At 40.6% G+C, this 25,784-nt stretch overlaps 1 protein-coding gene across 1 annotated transcript in view; it reads left to right on the forward strand.

Moving 5' to 3' along the window:
* Nucleotides 1-8,369: 8,369 nt before the first annotated feature.
* LOC124871631 (heat shock 70 kDa protein 12A-like) overlaps nucleotides 8,370-25,784 on the forward strand; it is a 79,626-nt gene continuing 62,211 nt past the window's right edge. The window contains exons 1-2 of the mRNA XM_047371089.1: nucleotides 8,370-8,491; nucleotides 17,127-17,474. Coding sequence (XP_047227045.1) covers nucleotides 8,458-8,491; nucleotides 17,127-17,474 — 382 coding nt within the window. The 5' untranslated portion in view covers nucleotides 8,370-8,457. The remainder of the gene's footprint in view (nucleotides 8,492-17,126; nucleotides 17,475-25,784) is intronic.

Raw genomic sequence — 25,784 nt, forward strand, 5'->3', positions numbered from 1 at the left:
ATTTAGGCCCCAGACAACATAGCCTCTAGGATCATTTGAGCACTCAAACCCCTCCACCACGTTAAGGTGACGGTTCAAGGAGGGGCAAAATGTTTTTGGCGGCACAAAAAAAAACCCCAAAAAAAACATGCATTAGCCGCACCGTTGTATAGGCCACAGTGTTCAAAGTGTGGGATAAAAGTAGCGGTTTATAATCCGGAATTTACGGTATCATGTATCACCATTGGGGGCTAGGGGGGTTATGAACCCCCAAAAATTTGATCAAGTCAATATGACCCCCCCAATATAATAACATCACTCTGATTTACAAATAAATAATGCATAAATAACTTGTTGATTTTCTTCTATTTTCATTTGCCAGCAAAATGGCATCATCACCTGTTAATGTAACCCCCCTCCTCTTTCCAAAAACTTGGTGTCAACCAACCCAGTTTCTCCACCAAGCATTCACTGTTTGCTGTACTTTTGATTCAGTCACTGGTGAGAGTTGTACTCTGAAAAAAAGCAGACAGACCACGATTTTTGTCGAGAACAACACCCTGTAAAAAGAGTGAAAATCAAAATGAGGTAAATATATATGTATTGTTAAGTTAGTTTTCTCTATGCCGCTCGAACACGCCTGTACACAGAGACACAATGAATTTCAGTGCATGTAGACTAGGTCCTAAATACAGTACCCAGGTACTTGACCTGTCACCTGGACCTCAGGGGCTGAAGCTCCAGATGTTTTCAGAACATCCCCAAATCTCAAGAAAGACATTTAGGAGTTCATGTCTGTTCAAAAGCTGCATTAAGCCCCAGACTTTAAATTTTTATTAAAAACAATGAGATTTGTTTCTATTGTGTTCCATGTAATCACTGCCCGCTCTACCCAAGCTGACAATGAGTCTAAAGGAAAAGAAGGCAGAAAGTGGTTATTTGTGCACACGCTGGACCGCGACTGCTCAACTACGCGCACAGGCTCAGGCGGACTGACAGTTTGTCCATTCTGGAGAAATCCAGAGCGGCTGTTCAGTCCAGGACCGTTGGCCTGTCTCGTTAATCTCCCAAAACATTACACTTACCGCATCAAACAGGGCTACAAAAGGCGAGACGGCTCATTTCAGAGCAGCTGCCAACCAGAGAGAGGGAGCCTGGTGGGTGTGTGCGCTCAGGACCAGGTGGAAACAGAGCGGCTTAACCTGGACTGAAGATGGCGTTAAACCTGAGAGCTGGCTCAGAATGGGCTAATTGTAAGCTAGTGCTAATCACTGATTCACCCAGCAAGACATGAGGTGGAGGTTCACTAATGAGCATCACCAGGGTCATGATGAGGGACTTTCATCTGAGCTACAGGTGAAGTTAAATGACCTGGCCGTGATAGAAAACAGTAGAACCCTCTCTGTGCGCTTCTAGCTGGATCTGCATCATGATGTGAAAAATATCTGATCTTTAGTCAAAAGGTTCATGAAAGGAGGAACATACTTTAATGAAATGTTGGGATTGCTCACAGCATAAATAAAATAAATAAATGTGTTTTTAGGGTGCTACCATTCCATTAAAATCTAAAAAAATCAATTTTATAGCAGTTTTCATTTTAGAAATGTAAGAAATTTGGACGATGGAGCCTCAGATGTGGGAGAGAGAATTAAATCTAAAAAAGTCAATTATATAGATGAGAAAAGAAGCACATTTATTTGAGCCACAGTAAACATCGTTTCTCTGAGTTTAAGAACAACTTTAGTCAGATGGACTGAGCAGAAAGGTTTTTCTAAATATCACAAAGTGTGTCATTGGCTGATAAGCCAAATGAAAAAAACGTTTTTTCATCAGTTATAAACTGTTAATCTTCATCCTTCACTTAAACTAACAAAAAATTAAAACCAAGTCAAATTATTGTGAAGCTTCTGAAACACCAGGATGCAGCATTTCTGAATATGAAGGTGCTCTAAAAATGTTAAATATTTGGTTCTGTGTTAGAAAAAAGATAAAGTAAGCTTTTTATTAATTGCTAAACTGATGTGGAACAGAAAAACTGCAGAGTAAATATGAAGAAAAGGAAAGTTAGGTAAATCACAGTAAAAGCATTAGAATGAATTTCTAAAACAGGAACGCAAAATTAGCCTGACTCCTTTTACTAAAGTAAATGATTCAATAAATAAACAACTAGGCAGAGAGCTTAACCCCCCCAATGCTAGACCCAAAGTTATGCCCGTAGACAGTGTTGTTCTGCACTGCTGAGGGAGCAGAGTGCATGGGAAAGGTGACCAGAGGTGAAATAATTTTTTAATCTCAAACCATTTGACTGAGCTGTCTGCTTTCGGAACCATGAGTTCATAGTAGGTGTTTAAATTATCTGATTGGCCTTCAACCCAAATTATTTACATTTACTCAAATTTTATTGGTATTTGTTTTATCTGTTTTGTCTGGTTTTTACTATATTTTTATTTGAATTTTTAACTTATTTACATTGTTGTCTGTTTAGCTTTATTTAATTTGATGTTTTTTGTTACATTAATTATCCTCGATGTTCAGCACTTTGTTTCAGCTGTGGCTGGTGTTAAAGCGCTTTATTAATAAAGTTGATAATGATGATGTAAAAGGTGTTCCTGGAAAAATTTTACTCTTTTGATATCTGGCTGTAGGCTAAAGGGCCCTGCTTGAGTTATCTTTCTCAATGTTTACAGGTCTCCATCCATGGGAAACGTTTTCAATGACCTTCTATCTGTGATTTGTGTTGATTACAACTGTTTAATCATTGTGGGAGATTTCATCATCCATGTTGACAACCTTCAAGACAAAGGGGCAAAATAACTATGTGATACAGTTAAAATATTTGATTTGACTCAACATGTTAAACAGCCAACACACAAAAGGGTTTTAGACTTAATCATCAGTAAGGGTCTGAACATTTCCAAGCTTTTTGTAACTGATGTTGTCCCATCTGAACACTTTTTTGTTATCTTTGAAAGCATTGTTAGGGTTTGAAAACTTTTGTATTGTTTATCACTCATGTCTGCTGTAAGTACTTTTTCCCCCACATGCCACAGGAAGGGAGATGTGGACAGGAGTGAGTTATGCTTTTATCAGCAGCATGTAATGTGCTGTTCGTACCAAGTCCCCATTCTCCCCCTTTGTTTTAAAATCAAGACACATGAACCCTAACCTTTCTGATCCCACACACACACACATACCCTGAATGTTTGTTGAACTGTGTGTGAACCAGCATGTATAAATAAAGAGAGAGGGGTGCCAACACTTTGTAGTCTGCACTGCAGAGTGTGAGCTACCCTTGCTGCAAGTAAAACTGACTCTGTATCGTTCTGAGTTGACTAATTAATACCTAACAGCATCATTTACATTGACTTAATTAGCCAGAGAGATATTATAAGAAAACGCTTTTTTAAGGACAGTGCAACTGAAACCTTTAACCAGGGTTACTCTTCCATTTCCAGTTTGTCCTGTAACTCAGTAAATTAGCTGGTAGACAACTTCCACTCTAAAATTGCAGACATTATAAATTCCATTGCTCCTATTAAGGTCAGGGTTGTCTCTGGTAAGGAGATATCTTCACCGAGAAATGCGCCACTGGTAAGAAGTGAAAAAAGGGAGTGCCGAAAAGTCAATTGGAGGTGGCGAAAAACTGGACTCCAGGTTCATTATGACTTATATAAAGAGAAACGCCACACTTCCGCTCGGTCACTTACAGCCTGAGTTCTTTTAAATCAAGGTTAAACCCCCATTAGTTTAAAGTTGCTTTTGTAAACTGTTAACTAAAACATATTGGTAAAAGTTTCTACTGGGGATTAATTAGGATTTTCTACCTTGGAACAGACAGCGTAAAGGACCTTGCTGTCCACAGTGAGAAGCAGTTTACTGTAAAAGACCCCTGCCTGACAGACTGTCGTTGAGCTGGGTTCTCCTAGAAGAAGTGAGCGGGAAGGTACAGAGCACCAGCAAGTCTCTGACTTTTGATCCAGGCATGGACCAGTTTTAAAAAGGAATATTCCCCCATTGTCGAGACTCATAATGGGCCAAAACAGTTCTAAGAAGTTACCTTCTCCCCAGGAGAAACGTTTGATTTTATGTTGAGAAAATTTGGGCCTAAAAGCATCAAGTGCATCAAAAATTACAAAAGGTTTATATTATAAAAGTTTAAAAGGTTTGGTTAATTAAATTAAATATTTAAAATTCTAACAAAGTTATCTACTGAAGACAAAGGTGATTTAGGAATTTCCATCTTAGAACTGAACAAGGCGGACCTCTCTGTGTGCAGTGAGAAGCAGTTCACTGCAGAAGACCCCTCCATGCCTTACCATAGTTGACCTGGGCTTTCTTAACAATAGTGGGGAAGTGGGGAAGGATACAGAGAGCCGTGAAGGCTCTGACTCTTGGTCCAAACATGGACAAGTTTTAAAGATATATTCTCCCATTACTCAGACGCACAATGGGCCAGAAGAGTTCTAAGGATGTACCTCCTCCCGATTCTGAGTGATGTGTTTGAGATCTAATTGAGTCATTGACAAAAAGAAAATCCTGCCAAAATTCACTAGTGTTTTTGTGGTTGTGACATGTTTTACATGTAGTATTTGTATTTCTGTTTTCTATTTATAGTCAGAGGTTCACAAACTACTCAAAAATCACAAATACAAATTGTTTCTACAGAGACAAATGATTTTCTACAAATACAAACCAAATATACAAATAATTTAAAAAGATTCACAGATCTATATTTCTCAGGTTTTTTTCCATAATGAGGTTACAGAACTCAATATAACATAGATATATAGCATTAAATTGGGCTGATACAGCCCACCAGGACCATGACTAGGAATAGGAGGTTGAAGAAAATGAAAGCATAGATGTTTTTGCGCTTCATCAGAATCAGCTTTATTGCTAAGTTTGTGCACAAAATCAAAGAATCTGACTCCCGTACAATTTGCAGGACAGGACAGACTAAATTATGGCAATGAAGAATATTACCAGCAGCTCCTCTGGAAGGTTGTACTTCTTGGGTTGCCTCAGGAAGTACAGTCTCTACTGGGCCTTCTTCAGAAGTGCACAGTCCGGGGTGTTCTCACCCAACCAGGATCGGTATAGCAGAGGGCGGCAGATCCGCATAGCTTCAAGTTTTTACAAGAGGGAAGAAGCAGTTCGTTCATCTTGTTGGGCAGGGAACACACATTTGCCAGGTGGAAGGATGCACGTAGCCCTCACTGTCGGAGCTTCATGAGCACACCGGCTCTCTTCCTTCTCCGCTGTCTTCGGTGGTATATCAAAAAGAGAGCTGCTGCTCTGCTGGCCTAGATGTCATTGAAGCTGGCGTCAATGAATGATGGTGAACAAACGCAAAGAAAGTTCTGTCTGTTGTTTAGAAGTTCCTCCCTGCTGAAAGAGACCACCGAATAGTGGCAGAAAGCACCACAAAAACACACAGCAGAGGAGAGAGCAAAGCTTCATGGTTGCCATCAGCAGCGCCATCTTGCTGTATGCATTGTTTCGATCATTACAGAAAACTTAATACAATTATCATTACAAACAATTTGAGTGCATCAGCAAATAACCTCTGTATCTCTGTGTTTCACTGTTATTCCCAATGTGTGTTTAATACATTTTTCTACAGTGTCCATATTTGACTGCTGAAGGGGAGTTTTGAGATCAGGGTTTTTGGTAAGTACGTGTCACAACTTATTAAAGTTTTCATTAGAATTCCTGTGGAAAGGAAACATTTGTGTGTGTGTCCACATGTATATTTGACATTGTGTGGATCAGTCCCCAACAGGATCTCAACATTGTGTGGACATTTTGCCTGGTCCACACAGTGGTAATTAAGTTATGTGGGTTAATGGTTAGATTTAGGAGTAATGTATGTATTGAGTTTAGGTTAGGTTTAGGGTTATGTATATACTGGTAATGGTGAGTTTAGCACAAGTGTCACGGTTAGGCAATGAATGAAAGGTGAGTGTTGGACCTGTTGATCATGTTTGTATTGTTTTAGTTTCCAGAGAACAAGACATGAACAGAAACCTGGCAGAAAAAATGATGTGACATTTAACTCTGGGTAGTCATCAGTCCATAAGCACATAAGCAACTTACAGTTTGTTCAGGTATCTTATCATCTCTTTATTAAATATTTTCTCTGTAGTAAACACTGTGTTTAACTGCAGGACCATGCACACAAAATCTTAGAGCAATGTTATTTTAAATGTTTTTTAATATTGAAATCTAAAGAACTGAATTCATTATTGATCAAGAAAACAAAATGATCAGCATTAGATTTGTGTCATAATGAAAAATGATTCTGGTAGAAACCTTTTCTTTTATTGCCAACTTTATGAAGGAAAACTGTCTCTGGTTAAATATTCCATAATCTCTACAGCTTATTAAACTTTCCACTTGAATTTCTCAGGGAAAGAAACATTTCTGTGTGTTTGGAGGCGTGTGTTGGACCTGTTGATCCAGTTTGTGTTTTTTCCATTTTCCAGAGAACAAGACATGAATTTAAACAGAAACTTGGCATAAAAAACTATCTGACATTTAACTCTGGGTAATCATCAATCCATAAGCACATAAACAACTTACAGTTTGTTCAGGTATTCTATCATCTCTTCATTAAATATCTTCTCTGTAATAAACACTGTGTTTAACTGCAGGACCATGCACACAAAATTTTAGAGCAATATTAATTCAAACTTTTTTAAATATTCAAATCTAAAGAACTGAATTCATTGATCAAAAAAAATAAAAAGATCAGCAATAGATTTGTGTCATAATGAAAAATGATTCTGTTAGAAACCTTTTCTTTTATTGCCAACTTGTATGAAGGAAAACTGTCTCTGGTTAAATATTCCATAATCTTTACAGCTTATTAAACTTTCTACTCAAATTTCTCAGGGAAGGAAACGTTGCTGTGTGTGTGTTTGGGGGTGTGTGTTGGACCTGTTGATCCAGTTTGTGTTCTTCCATTTTCCAGAGAACAAGACATAAATTCAAACAGTGTCACAGTTAGACTACAGCAATGAATGAATGGTGAGTTTTGGACCTGTTGATCCAGTTTGTGTTCTTCCATTTTCCAGAGAACAAGACATGAATTTAAACAGAAACTTGGCATAAAAACTATCTGACATTTAACTCTGGGTAGTCATCAACCCATAAGCACATAAACAACTTACAGTCTGTTCAGGTATTTTATCATCATTTATTAAATATTTTCTCTGTAGTAAACACTGTGTTTAACTGCAGGACCATGCACACAAAATCTTAGAGCAATGTTAATATAAATGTTTGTTATGGTATTTTAATACTCAAATCTAACAAAAAACAATTTCTTGTGGATAAAAACAAAGTATCTGAAATAGATTTCTGTCTTCAGTGGTTGGCACAGCTTATAGCAGAACTAACTTTTAACTTGGTGGATAAGCGTCTTTGCTAACTTTGGAAACCCTTAGCGGACCATTGAGCTTACACTATATTAGGTTTGCTAATTTTAAGTCCGCAATCTGTTGTGGGCATATCTTACAGTGTCCGTTTGGCACACCATTAGCTTGCTACGCGTAGCAGTACTCATGGACAAAAAATGGTAAAATATTCCTAAAACTAAACAGCACCCCAGAAGATGCCAAAATGTTATGGATGAAGGACCTAGATACATTTAGATTAAAATATGAGGTAATATACCACAAAGGCATTTATTCAGTTCTTCTATGAAGGCTGTAAAAAAGCACACATGAATATATGTAGCATCAGAAAACAATTGTGTGAAATTGAATATTTCCCTTATTCATGGCTCTTTGTGAATTATCTAGGTGAGATAACAAAATTATTATGATAATTAAGTCTGTAACTTTAGCATGTATGTAGCCTAAAAAGAAATACTATTTTTACTTCAACAGTTAACACAAAGGGTAAATATATTTAGCCATATTCATATTTCAAGATTAAAGTGTATATCTTTATATAGGTGTATATTTTTCAGTTCTGAAAAACTATTAACATTTTTTTCAACTGGCTGAATATATAATAGTTAATAACAGTGTCCTAAAACCTATTGCTGATCACCAATTACACTGTGGAAAACATTTCTTTATGATGGAGATTACCTCAATGTGCCTAATTTTTGACTAAAAACCCTCTGCCAGAGACCTTTGTCTCTGTGTCAAGGGTCTATTTTGAGGATCTCCTCCTCCTCCTTCCTCAACTATTTCTGCAGCACTAAGTTCTCTCGAGTGTGAACAGCTTTTATATGTTTCTGTAAATTAGTGGTGTAGCACAGTAGCAGCAGTGAAGGAAAACAAAACTGACGTGAAAGCTGCGAAGCTTGTTTATTTACATTCCACCAGCGGCTTCCACCATAACACTCGTACTGAAAAATATTTGCTGGGTGACTGTAGATTGAAAGCTATCTGTGAGGTTGTTCCTTGAAAACCTTATGTTCCTAAGAACAAAATAAAACTTAGTGGCTGGACTTTTAAGAAGATTATGATGTTTCTTGTGTTTGTGATGTTTCTCCAAGGTAAGAAAGCTTTCTTCTCTCAGTAATCAATGTATCAGGAAGGTTTTGCACATTCTTATGGCGAATCTCTGATGTAGAAGCACACATTAAATGTTGCCGTATTCTTATGTTTGCTACTAACATTAGATATCTGTAACAGATAAACTTTGTTGTTCAGCTATGACATTTCAACACACAACAACAACAGTATAAATCAACATGGTAACTATTTTATACATTTACAAATTCAATAATCATTTAATGTAAGTTCAATAAAGGCATGACTTTAAAAAGGGCAGTGTTGCATCATGAAGGGTTTTTAAAATAATTTTATCCTAAATAAATGCTTTTAGGAAAAAGCATTAACTAGTTAAATAAGGGTTATTTAAAAATGTATTTAATAATGTAGCTGTTCAATATGTTGTGATTATGAATCTGAGAATATTATTTAATATTAATATTTTAATATTTTATCAAATAATATTTCGGTCTGTTAAGGGTTGTCCTGTGAATACCAGCCCAGTAAGGCGATGGTATTAGGACAAAATAGAAAGTTGTGAGACGAGCTTTGACATTATTGAAAAGCATAAACTCTGCACACACATGGAATAAATTCACACAATTTCTTAAAATACAAGAATTGTTTAACAAAAATAAGTCAACTCAAAATCAAACATATTTCAATCAACAAACTCTTTACTATGCTAAAACAATCCAACTAAACTACCAAGCAGAATTAAAGAATAATGAAGACTAATGGGCTATGTACAATATAAACAAGTTGATTAAAGATGATTGGAAATTATGACCAAAAGAGTGATGCAACATTACCATGCAATGTTTATGTTTGAGAACCAAGGATTATCTTGAAGAATCTGGAAATGAATTGAAGTTAGTCTTGGAACCAACTTAGGCAATAATCAACATACCTTTAGACCACCATTCACAATGCAAGATCAGATAAAATATTATTTTACTAAAATAATGTTTTAAAGAATGATCTGCTGAATAAAACCAACCTTCTGGATGACTAATTCTCAACAGTGTCTCATTAGCTGCCTTTATCTATTAAAATAATATTTAAAGAAATATTATTAAGGAAATAGTAAAATATTTAAGGAAATATTTTGGAAAAGAACCAAATCTTTCTGGAGAAATGGGCTTAAGTATGCAAGCATGTGTTCTTAGCTGTTAGCAGTTGAAGCTAACGAAAGAAGTTCATAGCTTAGCAACAGAATCAAACACAAACCTTTAAAATAATATTTGAAGAAATATTATTAAGGGGATATTCTGGAAACGAGCCAAATCTTTCTGGAGAAATGGGCTTAATGGTGTTTACTTAGTTATCAAATCTAGTAACTGATGTTCAGGGACTATTATTCACTAGCTTGAAAACTAACAACCTTCCTGTTAAATAATTTTTAGTAGCAAGCACGTGTTCTTACCAGTTAGCAGTTGAGCTAAGAAAGAAGCGGATAGCTTAGCACCAGAAACAAACACATACCTTTAAAATACATCGGTTAATATAAGGGTTCAAAAGCATAAGCGCGGACGGCGCGTTATGAGCAATCTTCTGTGTTTAAAATCACCCTTCAAGTAAAGTTTGACTTAACTTAAAAACACACAAACACAGAACACAAACAGGGCACGTGTGCTGCAGATAGCCTGCTAGCACTAAGATAGCCGAGTTTCACAAAAACAATACCAAACTTCATAAATGAAAACATTCAGATTATTTCATCCTAACTGTTAATCTGCCCAAACCTAACCTCTGACTATGGTGAGGAAATGTTGTCCAAGGAGCGATGAAGTTTGAAGAAGGTATCCACAGTGAACAAAGGGTTAGCTTCCCGCTAACCTCCTCAGCTTCTCACGATCAGAAGGTGCGTTCGTTCTGTGAACAAAAGGGTTAGCTCCGGAGCTGTAGCTGGGCGGCCCGTCCTGCCCGCTGCGGTCTCTGCTGTTTTCCTTCCAGACTGGGAAGGGGATTCTCTCGAACACCATTAGCATCTGCGGGGGCTCGGAGAGACAGTCAAGCAATGCTTGTACATTAATTACCCCCGTTCATGAATGAAAATACCGGATACACAGACGGTATTTCATTCGTACTTAACTTTGCATATGATCGATGATCGTATGACATCCTTGGATCCAGTTGCAGAGTTTATGTCTGTCTGCCAGCAAAGAGACATCAGCGCGCTTTCCTCCCCTATCCCGTCCATCTGGAAGGTCGTGTGGAAGAGGGCGGATGTAACAACAGCTGTGCTTTTATTTGGGTAGTGGCATCACAGGAAGTCTGCAGTTATCCCGTTTCCTGGCTGTGCCGGAAGAAAGTTAATGCACTTTATTTTGAAAGTTCCAGAAAAGTCCGTACCGGAGTTTAATGTTGAAATCCATGGCTGTGGGTCCCAACAAATAAGTGTCATTACTTTACATTGTTCTACCACAGGTCTTGTAGCATTTTGTAACAGACCCAGCAGATTCAGTGTAGAAAACAATGATATCATTATCAATCAATCGATCAGTCGATCAATCAATCAATCCATCAGTGAAGAAAAAGTGGAGAAAAGTTCTATATTTTAGGAGACTCTTGTAATGAACAATTTGGAAGGAGGAAATATTACAGCAGAACTTGGCTACTGTCATGCCAAGCTCTGTGATACAACCCCTAGGTTGACAGGCTGGTCAAATGCTTTTTGTTCTTTAAGTACAAGTAAACTTGTTGTGAGCTATCCCTAACAAGTTATTATCTGCATCAGATTCTGATGATCAAATTATTTATCAGATCATTGGTACTAGAGTGGGGTGTAGCATACGGCTGATGCGGTCAGCAGCGTGACATTAGCCGGGGGAGGGAATGACAGCACAGTCGTTGTCTCCAGATTTCCTGGAGGTAACATTGGCGACGAAGATGGAGCTTTCCTTCTCACCTCTGCCTCTGTTCCTTGCTCTGCCCGGTGAGCCATCGACCCCGTGGTCCCGCTGGAAGGAGTCCTTCGAGATGTTCATAGCGGCTATTAGGCTGGCTGATTCAGCCAACGCTAAGCAAAAAGCAATGCTTATCCACAACCTGGGAAGCGAGGGACAACGCATATTCTGGACCCTTGGTCCGGTGGACAAATATGATGACTGTATCGCCTTGCTGGCTGGACATTTCGCAGCACCGCAGAGCATCATAATGCACTGGATAGTCTTCCGCCAGGGCCGCCAGAGGCTGGGTGAGTCGATCCACATTTACATAACTGACCTCCGGTGTTTGGCTAGCCTCTGCAAATTTGCCATTTTAGAAGAGGAAATGATTAGGGAACAGCAGGCAGAACACGCTGCCTATCCCAGGCTGCAGGAAAAACTGCTTATTTCACCGGGCGATCTGCAGCTCACTAAGGCAGTAGACATGACCTTCTAGCTTGATTTGGCTGCTCTGCTAACATCTCACCTAGCAACCCAGAGTCAGCCCCAGTATATCCCTCTGCATCTGCCCAGACTGTTGCTTCGGTGGCTCAGCTTCGCGAACCCCCTTTTCCCCTTGAGGTGCCCGAGGTAAATGTGGCAGGACGTCAAGGCGCCACAGCACCTCGACCGTGTGGTAACTGAGGTTCTACCTCTCATCGCACATGTGCGCCAGCTTGCCTAGCCCTGGGGAAGAGGTACCAATGCTGTGGTAAACTGAACCACTTCTCCAGAGTGTGCCGCTTTACGCCTGCTACCACAACCCCCTGCCGTTGTTCACCTTACTCCTCAAGCCCAACCACCATTCACTTCATGCCAGTCATAGACTTTGTGGAGTTCTGCCTGACCAATGATGGCCTGAGCCAACTCCATTCGAATGCTGATGCCATCCTGCGCCTACTGGAACCTTCCTGCCCAACGCGGCTGTCGTCATTCCTGGAAATGACCTCATTTTACCTCCACTTCCTCCCCAACTACTCTGCTACCTCCTCAAGCAGGAGGGCAGGGACCTCTGCATGCTCCACTGCAGTCCACCAGCTTAAGTCGCACCTGACCTCCCCACCCGTGCTTGCCCACTTTCACCTGCACATCCCCACATTTGTGACATGCAAGCCATATACTGCAGTCGGCGCCGTCCTCTCTCAATCCAAGCATGGGACTGAGCGTCCATTGGCGTTTGCTTCAAGGTCACTTACATCGGCCGAGAGGAAGTATTCTATTGTGGAGAGGGAGGCGCCAACCTGTGGCTAAGCAGGGATAACACTATGGCAGACTTGCTCTCCAGATCTACTCCAGATTCTGATTCAGACTATGTTCAAGATCCTTCTGAGCCAGACCTGATTCTCATGCTGCACTCACCACTTCAGGCAGCTGTTTCCCCCAAGAGCTTAAAGCAGCATCTACACGGGACCCTGCGTTTAACCAACTTTGTGTCTTCATTCGGGAGGAATGGCCCTCCAGAATCACGGATGATCCTGTGCTCTTTCACCGTGCACAGTCCTTGTCCTCACATTTCCTGGACCCAAAGAACATTTTGTCTGCAAAGCATTGTCTCATTTACTATGTACATATAGACATTTTATTCCTGCCGGCTGCTGTGTCTGACTTTTAAACAGGTGCGACGGGCAGCTATGTTGGTTGGTGACATTCTGTTCCACACTCCAAGCCAGCTGGTGGCAGTAATATAGTTGTATGCAAACCACTGGAAAATAACAAAGAACAAGAAGCTATGCAAAGTCCTTGAACGCAGTTTGCTAAGTTTCTTGCTTGTGAGCTCATGTTTGCTGACAGTACAATGACTTGATGGTGCACAGATGAGTGAGTTAAAGAAGCTGGCTTTGTAAAGTTAGCTTACGTAAAGTGTTTAAACACAAAAAGCCTTTCACTGACTGAGAAATGATCAAAGAGTGCAAGGAAGCTGTGGCAGAAACACTTGGATGGAAAAGAAGGTCAATAACTTAAGGAAAAGGTTAAGCAAATTGCCAAGCCTGCCACAAGCATAGGCAGAGCAGAATTGTTACACCAAGATGTACTGACCCTGCTCGACTGTGCCATTCAAAGAGTGTTTAATATTGATACTTAAATTGGATAGACATTTCTGTTCAGCATGGGCATATGAATAATTGATCAGTAGTTAATAAACAAAAACTCTAGTGTCTATTAAACATTGAATAAAAATGAAAGAAAATATTTTTGTCAGTTGATTTAAAATGTGCGGACCCTGAAGTGTTTGGATGTTGGAGGTAGTGGAGCTCCTGCTATTTAAGTTGGGGAACCCTGCTCTAGAATATGTTACAATCTCTCCATTCTGTGTGCTTTGTACTACGCCACACTCATTCTGCAATCCCGTACCACCCTTTGTATAGGTTAGGAATCCGACGTGATTAGGGGCAATATATATTAGTTTAATCTTTCGGGTTCCAAGCCTGCAGGTGCAGGCGAAGGCCATGCAAGAAAATGTTATAGTGCTTGGCTGAGGTCAGGCTGTGGTTTCAGGGGAAAACCTATTCCAAATGCCTGACTAGCTTGGCTTAGCTTAGCAGCCAGACCAGTCTGTAAGCTGAACTCTGCTGCTCTAAATTCTCCAGTGCACATTTCAAAGCAGGCTCATAACTGGCTGCATCTGATTCTTTTCCAACATTACAGTGCAACGCTGTATAATTATGCATGTGATTAAACGGTCCAATGAAAAACGAGTGATCTCATGGTGCATTGTTATTTAGATATCCACATTTTAATAAATTTAGATATCTTACTGTTCTGGTGGAGTCCACTCTCCAGCTTCTTCCTGTATGCCTCCTTGCTGTCTCTAATCCTGACTTTAAGTTGTTTTGTATACTCTTCAGTTATTCTGTGTCGCCCTTTTTGAAAGCTTTTTTTTGTTGTTTTGCAGTTCCTTCAGCTCACTGATGATCTGTTATTGAAGAAGCATCTCACTGTTCTGGTGGAGATAGTATTGTCTAAGCAAATGTTTACAGAGTGCATGCTAGTCTGTAGCCTCACAATAAGCCTGTTAAGTTTTTTTTTCAACTCTTTGCGACCATCCACTCAGTTCTTTCTGTCAGCTTGAGTCTGAACATGTGATTTATATATCCATCAGAGAAGAAAAAGATTATCTGATTTTTCAAAATGAGGTCTTGCATCAGAGATCTATGCATCCCTGACATTTGCATAAAACAAATCCAAGCAGAGCAGCTGAAAAACTATTGAAATGTTACAAGGGTAGCAGAGAGTGTTGCATAGTTAAACCCCCAGTCGGTCGTGGCAGATGACCTCTAACACCAAGTCTGGTTCTGCTGGATGTTTCTTCCTGTCAGAGGGGAATTTTACTTTCCACTGTTACTAAATGCATGCTAAGTATGAGGGTTTGCTGCAAAGTCAACGACACAATGCAAGCGACTGTCCACTAAACTGAATTTGACTGCACTGTTTGATAATTAGGATCATTGGACTGTATGTATTTACCTTGGAATCTGCATAATACGACTATAATGACTTACTGACTGTAAAGTGCCTTGAGACAGCACTATATAAATTAACTGAATTGAATTAAATTGAAGATTTTCCAGATTTTGCCACAAATGCATTGGGATGTTGTGTCTGTATTGTGTGGTGAGCAGAATATACCATATGTAATGTCTGCAACAGGTTTTGATGGAATGTATACAGTTGCCAAATTATTTATCAAGAGAGTTAGCCTCTTTATTCTTGACCGATCTTGGTAAATAATATGGACAACAACTTACATTTAAAAGTTCAATACCCGGTCCACATAACCATCAGTTGATGACAAGGACAGCTAATCCACCTTCCTTTGTACCTCCAATGTTCCAGAGGTCATCCTGCAAAATCAGGGTTCTGTGGGCTGGTGTAGGAACCTTGCAGGCCAACAGCGTATGGAGAACTCAAGGAGAACCTTGGAAGAAGGCCGGTGGCAGTGACGCAGGACCCTTGGAGGCTGCTGGCAGTGCATGGAGAATCCCACGAAAAACCTTGCCAGGAGGCCAGCAGCAGCGATGTCAGAACCTTGGAGGCCAGCGCCTAAAATGTTGGAAACTTTAGAGGCCGGCAGCACATGGATAACTCAAGGAGAACCTTTCCAGGAGTTGGCTGAGGGGCTCTGGAGGCTGGAACCCATGGCAGAAGTCTTTGAACTAGAAGCCACGAAAAAGCTCTTAAGACTGGGACCCATGGAGGGACTCAGAAGTCAGGAACTCATGAAGGAGAACAGGAACATGAGGTTGGTCCAGCTGGACAACTTTCTCAGAGAACCTAGGGACAGGAACATGATGCGGGCCCACCTGGACATACTCGTCTGAGAACTCATAGACAGGAACACAAGACGGGTCCATCTAGACATCCTTGTTGGAGGCCTTGGAAACTCACGCATGACTCGGCAGCAGCAGCTTGAGGTGAAAAGCAGGCACTGGCACAAAAAGGCAGCTTGGTGCAGGCTCTGGTGCTCGGAGGCAGCAAAGCTCAGCTGCTTTCAGGCATTGAAAAGCAGACTGAGGCGCTTTCAGGAAGCAAGGAGTAGGCTCAGGGACCTTGAGACAGCGTGGAGCAGGCACTGGGATGACAAATGAAAAATCTGGCTGAGAACAACAGTTTAGATTACCCAGTCTGCTTGGAGTCTTGGGATGGTGTCCTGAAAGGGGTGCCATCTGAGGATTCATTGTTCTCCTAGGTGACTTCAATGCCAATGTCGGCAATGGCAGAGCTACCTGGAGGGTGCAATCAGGAGGAATGGCCTCTCTGACCTGAACCCAAACGGTGTTTTGTTGTTGGGCTTCGGTGCAAGGCATGGAATGCCCACGAGGAGCACCATGTTCTAGCATAAGGTGGTTCCTTAGTGTACTTGGTACCAAGCCACCTTGGGCTGTTATTGCTAAGGGGCTCATGGGAGAATGCTTCCCCGGTCTACCTGTGTTTAGTGGATCTGGAGAAGTCCTATGACCTGAGGAATTTATTTGGGGGTTGTGCGTAAGTATGGGGTATATTGGTGGCTTTTAGGGGTTATCCAATCCATGTATGCCCAAAGCAAGAGCTGTGTCCACATTCTTGGCACAAAGTTTAGTCTGTTCCCAGTATGTGTTGGACTCTGCCAGGGCTGCCCCTTGTCACGATCCTGGTGTGCATGGACAGGATCTTAAGGCATAGTCGAGGAGAGAAAGGGGGTGTGGTTTGGGAACCTTAGGATCCTATCTTTGTGTATCGGGAATAATATGGTTCTTTTGACTTCTTCAGGCCATGACCTCCAGTGTGCATTGGAGCAGGGAAGTCAGGACCTATTGCCCCTTTAACCTGATCTCAACTAAGCGGAAAAGGAAGGAAGGAAGGAAGGAAATATTCTCATTTAGTTTCTTGCTGGTTTAGAAAACACAGAAATGACAAATCAGATCTCTAATCTTTAATAGGAGACATACAAATAATTATAGCAACTATTTTTTGTTAGTGTTCAGCAGCAGTTTCTAGTTAAAGTGGTCTAATTTGTTGAGAATTTGACCTATTTTAGATCTCAGTCATCCTCTATAGACCTTTATCTAATACATCCCTGCACAGTAGTAAAAAATAAATAAAGCAAAGCCAAATTTCACATTTTATTAATGAGATATCAAATACTCATCTACATGTTTGAGACTTTAACAGATATATGTTAACTGCATGATTTTAAAACATCTCTTTTGTTTTTGTTATGTACTTTCAGCCTCTCAGTATTTGTTGGCCACAGGAGCAGATGTTTTTGAGGGGGCAGAATCAGTTGTGCTACCGTGCCAGTACTCTGGTCTAATACCAGAGATAAACCCCAGAGTGATTTGGAGCCGCTATGATCTCAAACCCAAAACTATTCATTTGCGGAGAGAAGATGATGATCTTCGTGGACAAAATCAACGTTTCAGTGGGCGAACATCAATGAAATCTGATGCTTTAGACTCTGGTGACTTCAGCCTCATCCTGAGAAAACCTCATCTCTCTGACAGTGGTAGCTACACATGCAGCATCAGTGACGACAGCGAAGAAATAAGACTGACAGAGGTACAACTGCAGGTCAAAGGTCAGTAACAAACTCTAATTTTGCTTTGCCCACTGTTAGAAAATAAATATCAGTTAAACATATTTACATTTCCACAACTTAAACTTGTACACAGGTATTTTTCCTCAGCATCTTTATTGATTAGTTTGTCCATAACATACCCGCTAAAATATAAAGGCTGTGGTATTTAAATTCAACACAGGTAATAACAAGCACTAGCGAAACCATTACACAAATAAATACAATAAATAATTAAAAACAGGAAATAAAAATAAGCTGATAAATATACATAGTGCAAAAAATACATTAAAATCACTCCTTTACATTAAAATGATAGGTAAATTTAGACTACCAAGGTCACAGGTGTCAAACTCCAGTCCTCAAGGGCTGGTGTCCTGCAACTTTTAGATGTGTCTCTGCTTCAACACACCTGAATCAAATAATTAGGTAATTAGCAGGACTCTGGAGAACTTGACTGCTTACTGAGAAGGAAATTTAGCCTCCTCAGTAAGCAGTTCCTGAATTTGATCCAGGTGTGTTGGACCAGGGACACATCTAAAGGTTGCAGGACATCCGCCCTTGAGGACTGGAGTTTGACACAGCTGACCTAGTTCTTTAAGAAATTTACATACCTGTCTTTTGTTCTGCAAACTGCAGGGAACACCCATCTTACACATCTTCATCTTCATTGAGTACACTGATTATATCCCCATTCTGCAAGTACTGCCCAGATGTTTTCAAAACAAGTCTCTTTTCTATTGAGAACATAATTATTTTTTCAAGTAATAAAGATATTTCCTGAATCCAGTGAGTTTCCGTGAGATAGAAATAATTACTTCAGCAAGAAGCAAACAAATATCTAAAGCAGTCCTCTTTTTCCAAATGTACAATAATTATCTGGATATAGTTCTAGAAGGAAAACACTTAACTTTATACCAAATATACTTTCTAAGGCTTGTTTAATCTCTTTCCAAAGTTACTTAAATTTGCTACTTTCCCAGATAGAGTGAAAAAAGATTTTCTTCCCTTTTCAACACGATGTGCACAAATCTGGAACTGTATCATAGATCTTTTTTAAATTTTCAAATGGTATATACAGGTCCTTCTCAAAATATTAGCATATTGTGATAAAGTTCATTATTTTCCATAATGTCATGATGAAAATTTAACATTCATATGTTTTAGATTCATTGCACACTAACTGAAATATTTCAGGTCTTGTCTTAATACGGATGATTTTGGCATACAGCTCATGAAAACCCAAAATTCCTATCTCACAAAATTAGCATATCGTTAAAAGGGTCTCTAAACGAGCTATGAACCTAATCATCTGAATCAACGAGTTAACTCTAAACACCTGCAAAAGATTCCTGAGGCCTTTAAAACTCCCAGCCTGGTTCATCACTCAAAACCCCAATCATGGGTAAGACTGCCGACCTGACTGCTGTCCAGAAGGCCACTATTGACACCCTCATGCAAGAGGGTAAGACACAGAAAGAAATTTCTGAACGAATAGGCTGTTCCCAGAGTGCTGTATCAAGGCACCTCAGTGGGAAGTCTGTGGGAAGGAAAAAGTGTGGCAGAAAACGCTGCACAACAAGAAGAGGTGACCGGACCCTGAGGAAGATTGTGGAGAAGGGCCGATTCCAGACCTTGGGGGACCTGCGGAAGCAGTGGACTGAGTCTGGAGTAGAAACATCCAGAGCCACCGTGCACAGGCGTGTGCAGGAAATGGGCTACAAGTGCCGCATTCCCCAGACCTGGGCTACAGAGAAGTCAAGCCACTTTAAGTCATGCCACTTTTGAACCAGAAACAGCAGCAGAAGCGCCTGACCTGGGCTTCAGAGAAGCAGCACTGGACTGTTGCTCAGTGGTCCAAAGTACTTTTTCGGATAAAAGCAAATTCTGCATGTCATTCGGAAATCAAGGTGCCAGAGTCTGGAGGAAGACTGGGGAGAAGGAAATGCCAAAATGCCAGACGTCCAGTGTCAAGTACCCACAGTCAGTGATGGTCTGGGGTGCCGTGTCAGCTGCTGGTGTTGGTCCACTGTGTTTTATCAAGGGCAGGGTCAATGCAGCTAGCTATCAGGAGATTTTGGAGCACTTCATGCTTCCATCTGCTGAAAAGCTTTATGGAGATGAAGATTTCATTTTTCAGCACGACCTGGCACCTGCTCACAGTGCCAAAACCACTGGTAAATGGTTTACTGACCATGGTATCACTGTGCTCAATTGGCCTGCCAACTCTCCTGACCTGAACCCCATAGAGAATCTGTGGGATATTGTGAAGAGAACGTTGAGAGACTCAAGACCCAACACTCTGGATGAGCTAAAGGCCGCTATCGAAGCATCCTGGGCCTCCATAAGACCTCAGCAGTGCCACTGGCTGATTGCCTCCATGCCACGCCGCATTGAAGCAGTCATTTGTGCCAGAGGATTCCCGACCAAGTATTGAGTGCATAACTGTACATGATTATTTGAAGGTTGATGTTTTTGTATTAAAAACACTTTTCTTTTATTGGTTGGATGAAATATGCTAATTTTGTGAGATAGGAATTTTGGGTTTTCATGAGCTGTATGCCAAAATCATCTGTATTAAGACAATAAAAGACCTGAAATATTTCGGTTAGTGTGCAATGAATCTAAAATATATGAATGTTAAATTTTCATCATGACATTATGGAAAATAATGAACTTTATCACAATATGCTAATATTTTGAGAAGGACCTGTATGTTCTCATTAACCAATAATAATGCATCAGTCTGTGCTGAATACTGCAGGATTGTATTTACAGGCATTGAGTTTATTTACTGTGATTAAGCATATCTCCCCACCAGCTCTATTCCTCTGTAGTTGTTGCAACTCTGCACATCTCCCTTGTTCTTGAAAATTGATACCAGCTCACTTCCTGAGGCATCTTCTCGCTCTATAAAGTTTCATTGAACAGCCTAGTCAAAAATCCTACTGCTCTCTTTCTCATAGCACCTTGTGTATCTCCACAGGTATATCATTAGCACCAACTGCCTTTCCACTCCTTATCCTTTTCAATGTCTTCCTGACTTCATCATTACTGACTTTTGTTACTTCCTGATGCACAATTCTTTTGCTCTATGCGCTCTCTCATTTTCCTCATTCAACAACTCCTCAAACAGTACATTTCCATCTCAATCCTTAATCAAGTAACCTGCTAAACATCCTTCCCATGTCTGTCTCTCTGCCTTGCCAACCTGTACAAATCTTTCTCTTCCTCTGTCTTGTCCAACCTATCATACAAGTCACTTTATGCCCTTTGTTTGGCCTTAGCTACCTCTACCTTCACTTTACGCTGAGTCTCCCTGTATTCCTAGCTACTCTTTTCAGCCCTACAGTGTCCCACTTAGCTGATCTCTTTCTATTTACCCACTGTACTTCTATAACCAAGTCTCCTTATCAGCTTTTCTTTCCGGAAGACATTCCAAGTACTCTGCTACTTATCTCACTGATGGCATTAGCTGTAGTTGTCCAGTCATCTGGAAGAACCTCCTGGCCATCCTGAGCCAGTCTCAACTCATCCTTGAAAGCCACCACTTTGTTCTCTGTTCTGCCTTTGTCCTGTTCCTCTTCCTCACCATCATTCTACACACCACTATACTGTGATGTTTGGCAACACTCTCACCTACAACTACCTTGCAGTCACTGTGTTTCTTCTGATTACATTATCCACGCAAGATGTAATTCACCTGTATTCTCTTACCATCACTTATGTACGTCTTCCTGTGTTCTTTAATCTTGTGGGAGAAAGTATTCACTACAGCCATTTACATCCTCTTTGCAAAGTCTACCAGTCCTTCTGTGTTCATGTTCTGGAAACCAAATGTGCACATTACCTGCCCATCACCGCTGTTCCGTGCTCCAAAATGTCCTTTGAAATCTATGCCAATCACCACTCTTGCACCTGTGGGGATATTCTGCATCACTTCATCTTACTTACTCCAGAATTTCTCCTTCTTCTCTAACTTACAGCTTACCTGTGGGCTCCACTAACAACATTAAACATCACGCATTCAATTTCTAGATTTAGACTGATCACCCTATCTGACACTCCTTTCCCCTCAAGAAAAGTCCTGACAAGCTCTTCCTTCAAGACAACTCCTACACCATTTCTCTTCCCATCTGCACCCTGGTAAAACAGTTTGAACCTTGCTCTCAGGCTTCTAGCCTTGCTACCTTTCCACCTATTCTCCTGAACACAGTGTGACCACCTTCCTCCTCTGCATTATGTCCACCAACTTTCTAGTTTTTCCTGTCATAGCCCTAACATTCAAAAGTCACAGTCCTAGATTGTTGCCTTTCTTTTTCTCTCTCTTCCTCCTCTTCTTCCTCTGCTTACTTGCTGAGCAAGAGTAACCTAATTTCCACTGGAACCACTTCAGTCACTAGCACCAATGGCGGTTGTTTTTGGCGGTTAACCCGGGCCTTGACCGATCCATTATGGCGACCATGTTCCTGACCCTTTTGTTGTTCGATGAGCTAACCCCTCCCTCCTACTTCCCTATTTCTAAGGGGATTTCTCATTCCAGCTCTCCATCCAATGGGTCCGGACTTCCCTAAATCTGAAAGATCTTACTAAGCAGGTTTACTGAAAGTTCTGTTTAAGCTGGTGTCGGGTAATGACACACCTAACCTCTAACAGCCTGCATCCAGAAGTCTCGCCCTTCTTCAACTGGTGGTTTGGACGACCGACTAGCCCACAGCAATCATCCAATCCTTGACAGTCACTTCTGTTAACGGCTGCTCATTCCCTAATATTACAACTGGCTCTTGGCATAAGGGCTAGGTTAATTTTGGTAACTCGGCAGGAGCCCCAAGGGCGCTGTTTTAACAAGCTTGGCCTATAAACCTATAAAATCCTCCTAAAATCTCTTAGAACCAGGCAACAAGACTCCGAAGGTATAAATGAGGTTGATTCAAGACTTCCAGAAGCCTGAAGCGTAGAGCAATCAGTCGTTCACCAATCAAGTTCACTTCTGTTGTCTGGATAAAAAGGCCGTAGATGAAATCAGATTCTTAATTTCAAGGCACAGTCCTTCCAGGGCACACGGGTTGATCCTCTTTTTTAATGCAGTCGATCAGCTGGGCTGTGTCTCTGGTCCTCTGCTTCATCTGTAGCCTCTTTCTCAGTCCGATCTTGTTCGCTGGTCTTCTGCGAGGAAACAACCAACTAGTTCCTCTATTCTTGCTCATTTTATAGAGCATTTCCACCAAACTCTTTGTGCTCATTGGCCAGTGGTTGTTGCCATGGTTGTCCCATTGGTCACTCATGACATAAGGTGATCTTTTCTCTGGGATTTCACGAGTCATGTGCATATCGGACATACAATCATCACCTCAGTCCTGAGCTGTCTGCTGGCCTCTTCTTTGCCCTGCGCCCCCGCCTCAGTCATCAGCCTTGTGCTGTAAGCTGCAGTTCTCACTTCCCCAATTCCTGAACATCTGCTCTGTTCCTGTCTCACTCAACATTACACTTCCTCTTAAACAGAGGCTTTAATTCTTACATCGGTGCTGCTCAAACTTTTAGTTACAGCGTTCATTTCATTTACAGTTTAAAACCATTACTTTAACTTCATCCTTTTTATTCATACATCACAACTGATCAACATTATATCTTTTACATATATAGCTGACTGAGAATTTGTAACCCTTAATGTTTTTTTATTTTAATTATCAGTTGTCAATCATATTATAAGTTTTTATTGAATTTTTAAGAACATGAAGAAAACCATAACACAGCACAGACTAAACAAAACAGCATATATATAGCATGTCTTCAAAACAGTCGAATTTTTTGTGACTCCTTTGAGAATTTACTCCTCTTCCTGAAGACAAAACCCTATTCCAGACAAGCATGTATGATTTCTGTTGGTCATGTAATTTGGCTATCAATAACTAATGATGCAATCTCAGTCATCATCTTTAGTCACTCCCCATAATCAGGTGTTTCTAGAAATTTCCACTTACATAGGATAATTCTAGCAGCCGAAATGAAACCAGTTAAGACCAGACCAAATTTACTTTTTGAAATGTTCAAGACCTGTCCACTATGAGAAAAAGTTGAACAGTTTCAGGCACAGGTGTGCCAAGCCATTTTGCAAGGTTTTGATTATCTGTTGTTGAATAGGCAGTACCAATGCACAGACTAACATTGCATGAATAAAAGTACCTTTATGACTTACATTTCCAATGTAAACTATTCTCCAGTAAACCCATTTTAAAAAGAGGAGCAGGTGTGAAATAATGATTAAGTATCATGCTTCTCTTGTAAACCAACCCATTCTGGAGATGTTTAACGATGAATCTCTATTGAGGTTAACCTGCAAATCTCTCTGCCAAACCTGCCTAAAACTCTTCCTGTTGTCACAGGGTGCACTTGCCAACATTTTGTAAAACATAAAGGCTAATTTTTCATCTTGAGGTAAGTGAAAATAGCAACATTATTCTCCCCCAGTAGCTGTTTAATCACCTTTCGGAACTGCTTTTTATCTGGAAATATTTCCAAAAATCTGATTTATTTTCAATGTTATATTGAGTTTTTTAGCTGTTGAGATTTGAATGTTTTATGATTGACTAAATCAGCTATGCCTTTTCTACCACTAGAAAACCAGGAATTTCAAAAAACGACTTTCTTCCCTGGTTCCATCGCCAGGTCATAATAATATACCTGTTTGTAATGCAAGATATTTAAGATTTTGTGAAGTTTAACCTAAACATTTTGGAGTGTTGTAAAATTGGATCATTTTCTTTGCTTCCATGCTCATTTTGAGGTGTTTTTTTGTGATAAAGCTTCAATTTGGCTGAAGGGTCGAGGATGCTGGACGTGACACTTGGCAAGGAATATAATCCGTGTATAAGAAAAGCTTGTGTTTGCTCCCCCCAGCCTCCAATCCCTTGATTCTCCTCTTTTTTCTTATAGCTACATACACTTATGCTTACGGCTCGACAACAACCGTAAACAGAAGCAAAGACAGAGGATCACCTTGTTTCATGCGTCTGAATAGCCTACAAAAGGGGGAAATCACACCATTGGTAACAATGGCAGCAACTGCTTTTGTATAAACATTCTTAACCCACAAGAAAACCTGTCCTGAATCCAAATCTTTCCAGGACACTCAATAAAAAACCCAGACCACCCAGTTGAACACCTTCTCAGCATCTTGTATGAAGACAGCAGCAAGTACCTCCTAATCATGGTACAAATGAACAAGCAATGGTGAAACGTTTTCCAATGTTCTTATCGCTGAGTTTTTTGTAAGGACTCTACAATCCACATAAACGGCTAACTGGTTGCAAGCTGCCCTGATCTAGTGGTTAATTGTCTATTTTAAGAATGAGTGAGATTGGGCATGACGCTGGTGGCATAGGGGATTAAGCATGTGACCCATACACAGAATCGTAGAGCTACTGCAACCTGCTAGCGGTTAGACGCCTTGGAGCTCCCCCAACTCCTTTTCCCCAGAAGCGTCACCACTGTTTCCAAACCTGCCTCTTGTAGGTATGGCTCTCAAACTGTTCTATACTTTCAACAATTTTATTTTAAATAAGGCAGAGGAAATGTTTACAGAGACCAGCGCTGATGGCTGCTGCCCCAGACCAAGTCGGTGATTGAAGTGACGAAGCAGCCCCAAAAGAAGGTCACACATGGTTTTTATGTCTAGTACTCCCTGCAAGGGATGTACAGTCCCTCAGTGTTTATCAGTAGACTATGTGTCACCATTCTGGTGTCTATTTGATAGGGTGTGTAATAGCAGGTGTCCAACCCTGAATCTAAGTGTGGCTGCTGCATTCTAGAGAGTTCATCACAAAAGGTCTCCCCACCCAATTCCACAGTAGAAGTGGACCCCTGTTAAACCCCCCTCCCCCCAAACCCCGACCACAACTTCACCTCCTGTAGCACAGGCCCTGCTACTAAACCAACATCTTTCAAAACCTACAGAGCCACACCACCTCCTAATCTATTTCCTTCAAATCAGGACATTCAAATCACTTCCTTGTGATACAGTCCGGGTCCCAGTGGTAACTGTATCATAAATGAGCATGTCCAGGAAAATGTTGGGCCTCTGATGGGAGATAGTTGTAAAATCTCTGTGCTCATATGTGACAGAAAGAGCAAAGCTAAAAAGATAAGAGACAGTAATAAACAATCAATCTTAAAAGCCATAAACTGTCAGGTACAACCACACACAGAGTTAATATCAGCAACTAAGTCATATAAACTGGCGTTATTGAACATTAGATTTCTGTCAGGAAAATCATTTTTAATCAATGACTTCATTACTGACCACGATCTTGATGT

The sequence above is a fragment of the Girardinichthys multiradiatus genome, chromosome 7, assembly GCF_021462225.1.
Source record: "Girardinichthys multiradiatus isolate DD_20200921_A chromosome 7, DD_fGirMul_XY1, whole genome shotgun sequence".
NCBI classification, from domain to species: Eukaryota; Metazoa; Chordata; class Actinopteri; order Cyprinodontiformes; family Goodeidae; genus Girardinichthys; species Girardinichthys multiradiatus.